Genomic DNA, 8576 nt, shown 5'->3' with positions numbered 1-8576 from the left:
GACTTGTCTGAGTGAACCCGGCAACAGTGTTTCGGCGGAGAGATCTTTCAGGAAATGCGCGACTGTTCTTCGAGATGATAGACGTAGTATAAAAAGTAAGAATCTTAGCATGTACAATATGCTTAATCATAACAGTGACGAAATGTGAGTTCTGGTCCTAGCTTCAAGCCTCCTAGGTTGCGCAAGGTAATTGACGACAGCAGACAAACATAAGCATGAGCTTTCGTTTTGCTTGTTCGGAGCTATGAAGCTGCCCTTGTCTTTTTCCCGAGTTAGCGCGATCCGTCGACAAAGCATCCGCCATAAGTCCGCGATTTTTGCTGGGGAGATCCACCACAGGTCCGCGATATTCCCGAAAAAAGTCCGCCACAAACGCCTAGCCCTAATGATGAATCATCCGAGACAATCGTCTTACGGAAACAAGTTCAACAATATACCCAATCAATGGGACCGTTTGTGCGGTCAGACCGGAGCACCTTGTACGCTGTGTGTCTAGTGACGCAGGTGAAGAGAGCTCGCATCTTGTCCGCGCGGGATCCCGGCGCGTGAATGAGCGAGCGATCTGCTCTCAACTTACCTCGCTCCCGATCGTCTTGTGTTTTGAGGCTCATCGAACAAGCCACGATGGGCACTATCGACTTGGCGATGAACCCAATGTAAGGACTCCACAATCAAATGATCGCCGATAGTTGAGGATGAATTTGTATTTATATTCCAAGGTAAGATGACATTCCTCCACGGTTGATCGTGCTAAAAATTCAAGTAAAGCTTCCGAAGAATTCTCAATCTTGAAGTGCACAATTTCCTTCGACAGAATATTTCCACCTTGGTCATGGGCGCCGTTCGTCCGGTTATCGTTCAGAAGAAATGAGGTGAAGACCGCTAATCAATGAGACAACGTACAAACCGAAGACCACAACAGCGATGGAAAAGCGTGAAAATATAAATAAGCGACATCAATGGTCCAGAGAGTCAGTCAGTCGATCTATGATACATAGGTGAACATCTTTAACGCAATTTCGGCAGTACTCCAAGTGATGGGGTTCGGGGAAAGTTTAAGGGAACCGTCAATGTGCGAGACCACTATAATTTTCGGAAACTCTGAAGCTTCGGACGGGCCTATGGAAGTAGGTTAGCGCGATCAATCGGCTCAACCCGACCAACCCGAAAATCTCTGACTATAAATGGAGCGGAGAACTCAAGAATATTGCACCGCAGTGGAGAAGGCTTAGCGTCAAAGTTTATATTAGGAAATAGTCAGCATAATGGAATTCAATAATTTCGCTTCTGCCCATGAACCGTGACGGCCGATACGATCGCGTACACTGTAGCATAGTCGAGCGAAGTCAATAACTCAGTTTGGCGATTAGCGAATATCTCTTTGTCGGTTCATCAGGTGTCCTCCGACTAATATTCGAATCGAAACTCGATCAGTTCTTTCTTTGTTCCTTGGAGTCGAACTTCATTTGACGGGGTAAATGAAGCGGTCCAGCTTCTCTCTTATTTGTACATGGATCTGCTTATCTTCTATCTAACTGCCGCAAACTATGAACATCGGGGGTCCACCCTCTGGTGGCTGCGTCACGATTTTCAGGGGGGGGGGCGTAAGTGAGCGACTGGGAATAATCTTGAGCATGTGAGCGTATATATATATTATCTCCTTTAAAACTGTCGTCAACTATGGATCTATGGCTCACAGTGCAGGTCACTCGCATATCGATGAACGGGATTCCTGTTGTATGGATTCAGCACATAGATTATGAACAGTTGCATGTTATTTAGGATGCTGATCGGGAGACAACAGGAATATCCCTCAAGCATGATATTATCGAGAAATATTCATGTCGACAAAATCCGTCGCCGGAGCCAAGCTCGGCTCACCGAAGAAGGCGAGATTGGAGGGAGACCTGAAGAATTTACCGCTCTCGTTTTCCTGACACCGGGCTCGGCAGGCCTCGGTGTTGCCTTGTGACTGATCGAAACTCGAGGGGAAGAAACTTTCTCGCGAAGATTCCCAAGATGGTCTGCTTGCAGATTGATTGGCAGTTGAATTACGATACATTTCCATCTCACCGTTCGTGCGGTTCGGGTCGTAGAGACCGAAAACAGACTCCTGGAAGTAACCCCCCTGGTCTTTTGGGGGCGTCGTTCCGGGCACTATTCCGACATTATTCTGTTCACCCAAGCTGAGCATCGACATCATCGCCGAAGAATCCATGAAAACCTGGTTCTTCGATGGGGACACGTGAGTTCTTCGCACCTCAGAAGCATCGTCGCGACATCTGTCGAATTCCCGATTCAAGTTCCGACGCAAGCCGATAGAACGTCCCTCTCTCATCGAAAACTCGCCGGGTCGAAGCAATGAATTACCGCTACCCGCGTCAGTTCCATGATGGCAACCATTGTTACAACCTTGACCCTCTGTGCTCAACAGGCAATTGCTGTTGTGGAACTTCGTACTGAAAGGCTGGCTGGAAGATCCTGATCCGCAAATGCTCCCGGTGCTGTTGGCTCGGCTGATGTTGTGGGCTTGCGCTGACTGCGGTGAAGCCTGAAACCCGTCAGAGGTACGAACTTATATCTCTTGTCCGGATTGCGGGATGCGTCTTTTCCTCGACATTATAGACATCAGTTGAATGAATGTTACGAGATATATATACATGAATGCGAACGGAATAGCGCTGGCAGCCGATGACTCACCCTGGCGGACGTCGAAAACCGGCTTCCCTCGAAAGCTTGCGCCGCTCTCTCGATCTTTGGCGTTGAGGTTCGCAATACCCGCAGCGCGGGAGCTCCGAAAGTCCTGGGCTGTTGTTCATCGACGCTTGCCAGACAATTCTCGGCACCTGATTGTTCGCCAAATAGTTCGTCTCCGAAGCCCGACGATGCGGTCGTCGCTCCGGTCGTATGCAATGTGTCGGAGAAACTAGGAGTGTCGTTTCGGCGCGACCGTTTTTCAGGTGTTTTAAATTTGTGTCTGAACGGCGAGCCAGTGGTCGGGGAGACAGTGTCTTGACTACAATGGAGAGCGAACGTCTTTTTCTGTTTCATCTGCTCCCAGGTCACGGCGGCTCGGCATGTATCCCGTCTGGTCACGGCTTCAACCTCGAATTTCCCATTATATTTATTTCTAGTAACGTAGATGATCTTCCCCGTCAATTCCCGACAGGTTAGGAGCGCTATTTCATTCTCCCACACTTCGGTGACCTCACACTGAACCACCATCACGTCGACAGGCTTCACCTGAAAGAAAAATTGTTGCTCATCGGAGTAAATGTCAATGAGAAAGAACGGAACTCGATTTCAACCGTTGTGGAATTCGGAACTCACTTGAATAGCGCGATAGTCGCAGTGATCTGTTTTCTTGTGCTGCTCGATGACGTGGAACTCTATCCGCCATCCAACAACCAAGCACGCCCTTGAAAATTGAGATTTTTCTTTCATACGGACCGCTATTCCAGACGACATAGGTGAAATAGTAATCCTGTAGGTCCTCCGTAATTCGTTCAGCCTCCATGATAGATCCACTGAGAAAGCTCTCGGGTGAGGTTCCCGAAATGGAGCTATTGGGCAGCGGAGTCGGGAAGCGGTCAACTCAGATAAGGGAGAAGGTTGGGTGACTTGAAGGATTCTGCGCTCTCACCTCTCTGCTTCCAATATGTCGAGATCCGAGTAATTGAAATGTGCTTCTCCAGTGTGTTTATCGCATTCGCATACGGCAAATCCATATCGTTTCGACGGAAAGAGCTTCTTGATAACGCCTTTGCAGGGTTCACCATCTCGACACTGCTGTAAGGATAAGTGACGCCTCAGTCCCTAGAGACGCGAGACGCGAGCAAAGCCTAGCGTTCGCAGATTACAATGATCAGAGGAAATGGAAAATGGCGAAATTTCGTCAGCGACGGGAGATCCACTCGCAGCTGTTCCGCGAGTCTCTCTTGGAGAATCTGCATAGCCGATAACATTCGAAAAGGACGGAGGGATCCGAGCCGGACGGGTCGGCTTCATGGGGAACAATTTGCTTCCGACTGCTGGGAGGTCCAGACCCTTCAATGTGGGGTTTCTCGAATTCTCGCGATTCGGGGGGGATCTCACCTTTTCTGCCTCCATTTAACGAAGGGGATGGGGTTAATCCGAAGAAGTCAAATCTCAGCCGTTCACTCGGAACTTATGCCGCCACAGTGACCTCTGGGATGATTACGATGCAGGCTCGGCGATTTCTGTTGAGCTTCGTTCCGCATGTGCATGTAGCAAATGCGAAGCGTGCACACATTCGTGCCGAATCTCGACGGTACACAAACGGTCGGAGCGACTTTGACGCATGTACAACACCCGAATCGGAAATCAGGATCATGATTCGGGTTCCACGGGGAATGATCCTTCAAATGAGTCGAGCCATCCTTCCTACCCGACGCGCCGTCTTCACGGAACGGAGGCCGTTTTAGGTATATCCACGATCCACTCCCGTCGAGTTCAGAACCGCTGAGGAGCGAGGACGCTTCTTCTCCCAAGTATAAGATCTTGAATTACGCGATGAGTGAATTAAATGCATATACATGGCAGAGACTTCCTGAATATTTCCATATTGGAACACCGACTCCCCAGACGCACCGGTTGACGAGCTCGCGTGTGAGCAATGAGGTTCGATTTGATTGAAGGAGTCGATGTTATTCTGGATCTGGAGAAACCAACGCGAACGCATCGTCAGCCTCTCTTTTACGAATCGAGGAAGATGCGCCATCTGGAGATCCATTGCGGAAGAGGGTCCTATATTATTCTCAACTCTCTAGGCCCGCTTGCCGACAATAGCGGTTGCGGGCACGATATTGAGAAGGCAAGCTGGAAAGTCAGAGTATGCCGCTAAGAGTATACTGATCTGCCGGAACCGCACTGCGATTGCATGTTAGCTGATTCTCGGAAAAGCCTATGAACTCGTAATTGATAAATGAGGAGTTCAAGACCTAGAACCGAGCGACATCGACTCCCTGCAATCGACGAGCCCTTGCCAACGTCTCGAGCCCAGCATAAATCATCATCATCATCATCATCATTATCTCTCGAGACATGATGCGTGCTCCGGTACCAACCATAATCGGTGTTTGACTATCGAGTGTAAACCGAGAACTCCGGATGAGCAGCTACTCTCCCCCGATTCGTCCCCTCTATTCTTGTTGAAGCTCTTGGGAACTCTTCTCGCTCTCGCACTCGTCGTTACGCCTGCCAAGACTCTCGTCTTGTCGCTAGCAAGTTGTCCTCCTTAGGCAGGGGGTCTCCCATGCAGCGCCGACGTTTGACTATTTGAGAAGATAAGCCTGCATGTTTGGCGGAGAATCATGTCATGTCTTCTGGTGGGGGAGGGGAACTTTTCATATTCCGTGAGTCTATCCGAGACCACGACTGATTTCGTCGCATCCTGTTTCGAGAGGCTGAACCCCAACTGCGGAGAAACGGAGAAAAATGTTGAGTTGCTGCGTCAGAAAGGTTAATTTCCGTTTTCAGCTGCACTTTGAAATTCCTAGAACCCGTTGGTATACCAATGGAGAAAAGTAGGGTAGCGGGGAACTTTCCTCACGACACTATCCGAGAACTGGAAAACACTCATGGTGTTCTACAGATTGGATCCTCCGGACCACTAGCCTTCAGACAATGCTGAGGATGCCTAATCATACCTTTTTAGAACGAAGCGAAGCACGAAAAAGCATTGGGTCCTCATTTCCAGCGGCGTGTTTGACCGTGTTCTGATCGCTAAGTGTCCTACTTCGTGATGGATCTGCGAATACACTTAAAAAGCAGAACGAATTTAGTAGGATCAGGAATCAGTCGCGCCCATCTCCGAGGTTGATCGGAGCGAAATTCCACCCTGCAGAATCTATCCCTCGTTCATGTGGAAAGTTTTATTCCTCAAGCGGAATTCCCGATGTATTGGAATCTGTCATCTACTTCGCAGGTATCGAAGTATGTCTCGACGTGGATGCTCGCAGCTTGAAGAACGTGCAGAAAATCCTGCGCCGGAACCATCCTTTCCAGCGAATAGTTTTCAATTTCCCTCACGTCGGTGGAAAAATGAGAATCGAGCGGAACCGTGAACTCCTTAGAGATTTCTTCATCGCTTGCCAGGCCGTTCTTGACCTTCAGAATGGTACGACCTTCCAATTGTTCTCTCGTTCATTCTACTTCCAAAGTTTTCGCTCAGGCCACCTCTTGCGTCGTATCCTAATAGATATCTCCGCGGCAGGTGTCGTTGATGTCGCTCTGTGCCGTGGCCAAGGCGGAACGCCACTCGACCAGGACCGGCGATTCGACGACACTTGGAAAGTTACCGAGATGGCCGCTCACGGGGGATTTGTTCTCGTCGAAGTGAAGCCTTTCAATGCGGATTACAGGAGAGTGGGCTATAGAAGCTTGAACAAATCCTTCAACAGCTCTGGAGCTTTGTTGCACACTTTCGCCTATTCCGGCAAGCCTGAGTCCCTGTCGAGCTCTACAGACGGAGACAATTTCGCGGCCCGAGACCCGTGCGTCGAAGCCGGAACATCCATCTTGAGAGTGGAGCGTCAGATCAAATATCCGTTGGAGTATGGTCTACACTACAGCTTTTGGGTCGAGGAGTCCGTCGGCTCCGTCGACGCTATTCTCAGGAGAACGATCGATACTCATTTCAAAGACCTCAATGTTGAGATAGAGCGATTGGTGAGCACATTCCCCAGAGGAAGCTCCAGAAGCTGGTGCTTCGCTTTGAAAATTTCCTGTGGAAAATATGCCCTGACTAAGGAGGACGCTCATGTCAGATTTCGCGAGACACTGAGCGAAAAACTTAAACTTGAGCTGCTCGATTCCGCCTGTCCGTAATCGGGGAATCAGCAGAGCTCAAGGGAAGCACCGACTGTTCCATGAAAAAAAATTTCCTCGATGGAACTTTAAATGATTGCGCCTCATAACTCACAACCGGAATTTCGCCAGACACAAATACGCACGGGCAGTTCCTTCTGATTTGCATCGCGTTTTCCGGGCCAAATGTACTTCAATGGTCTCGCGGTGGAATGATACAGCGATATCTCGAAGGGTGAGGATATCGACCGCAGAGGCGTGTGGAAGAAGGATCTGCTTCCTTCCCGCAGGAGTGAGACGATAGCCTTGCGCAGAAGATGAAAGATGAATAATTGTGCTCGCTCTGCAGTATTCCGCTGAGAAGTCTCGAACAATGCTGCGGGCTCGAGCACCGAATCGCAGATTGCTCAAGATAACGCCGAGATGATTGGAGGATATGGATTACTCCGGATGCCTTATCGTCGATAAAATTGCTTCCCTCCGCGAGGATCACCGTGACGGGGGCTGATTACGAGTTTCTGGCGATATGAGTCTCCAGATCTGGTACAAGTATATCGTACCAGGCTCGATCTTATCGATAAATCGGATTGGAAATCGGTGTAGATATCCAAGGAATCCCGCTTCCTTCGGTGCGTCCTTGACGTAGTTGATAATCGAATATTATATCGGAGACCGTGATCGAAGTCCAACGCACACGAGATGTATCGATATTATCATTTATTTCCCATAACCCTTCTGCTTAGGGCCGCGCGTCGCGATCCGGAGTCGTACATGATTCGGCGCTAACTTGATGTGTGACAGTGACGGCTGCGCCATAGTTCAGCGTGAACCCTGATCAAATCTGAGCGGCGAGATTTAGGCTACCTATCGCGGGCCAAGACTTTGCACATGACCAATAGGTTTCCTGATGGGGCCCCGATCCGCGAATTCAGATATTTTCCAGCATATTTCGGGATTTGGCAAACTCGAGATGATTCCATCGTTTATGGCTGCCAGCCGCCAGCTCTCAACTCTCAACGCGCATCAACATAGAGAAAACAACAAAATCGAGTGTTTCTCGATGAATATTATCCAACGTTTAGTGATTTCACCAATCAATGGTGCCGACCAGATCGAGGAATCATATTCTAAATGAAGTGTCGTTTCCCGGTTTCGCATTCTCGGTGCTCCAATACTGCAGGTAAGCTTGAGAAATCCACGAAGGAGTCAGAGATTTCGGAATCACCACCTAGATTTTCGCGTGAGGATGCTCCTCCGCCTTTTTCCGCTGACGGTGTGCATTGAGCGTATTCAGGCTCTGGATTACGTCGCGATCCCCGGGGCGTATTGGATGGAGTCATGTGGGTGATTCACTTATCGCAAATGGAACCTTCCCAGAAATTCCGTAAGCCATCAGCATAAAGGGCTTTCTCGCCTTTTCGAGATTCCTCATGGCCTCAGACAGCGCAAGCGATGAATGGCGTAATGATCGCGAGCTCCTGCACGGAAATTTCAGGCACGCAGCCCCAAATCAGGAATCCAATGTGCGCGGTTCCCCGATTGTGTAGTCGAGCGCCGCAAAGTTCCCGGCTAACGATCTCAATGACTTGAACCAGACGATGGAGTGATTCAATCCGTTCGCCCTCAAAATGTTCAACGTTTCACCGATGAGTTCGGTCCGCGCTTGCCGCTTCCGTCTAGGTGCTCTTGATCGTCGCTGCGAAGGGAGCGGTCGCTCTGTGCGTCGGCAGGCAGCAGCAGCAACACCA

The 8576-nt window shown here is 49.6% G+C and overlaps 1 protein-coding gene across 1 annotated transcript; it reads right to left on the bottom strand.

The window, feature by feature from the left end:
• Window positions 1–1223: 1223 nt before the first annotated feature.
• On the bottom strand, window positions 1224–4287 carry LOC100906265 (uncharacterized). Its single transcript, XM_003742832.2, has 5 exons — window positions 4096–4287; window positions 3644–3789; window positions 3331–3418; window positions 2701–3243; window positions 1224–2551 (listed from the first exon to the last, which is right to left on the bottom strand). The coding sequence occupies exons 1-5, from the start codon at window positions 4108–4110 to the stop codon at window positions 1826–1828; spliced, it is 1518 nt and encodes a 505-aa protein (XP_003742880.2). The 5' UTR covers window positions 4111–4287; the 3' UTR covers window positions 1224–1825.
• Window positions 4288–8576: the final 4289 nt, after the last annotated feature.

Source organism: Galendromus occidentalis, unplaced genomic scaffold (assembly GCF_000255335.2).
Source record: "Galendromus occidentalis unplaced genomic scaffold, Mocc_1.1 scf7180000077431, whole genome shotgun sequence".
Lineage (NCBI taxonomy): Eukaryota > Metazoa > Arthropoda > Arachnida > Mesostigmata > Phytoseiidae > Galendromus > Galendromus occidentalis.
Note: the sequence above shows the minus strand (reverse complement) of the source record. Positions and strands in the feature narration are given on the sequence as shown.

Excerpts from the sequence above, each read along its gene's own strand:
- LOC100906265 (XM_003742832.2), bottom strand. Across the intron at positions 3,244-3,330 it reads GCGACTATCGCGCTATTCAA|GTGAAGCCTGTCGACGTGAT; the intron begins GTGAGTTCCGAA and ends TTTTTCTTTCAG. Across the intron at positions 2,552-2,700 it reads GGTTTTCGACGTCCGCCAGG|GCTTCACCGCAGTCAGCGCA; the intron begins GTGAGTCATCGG and ends GACGGGTTTCAG.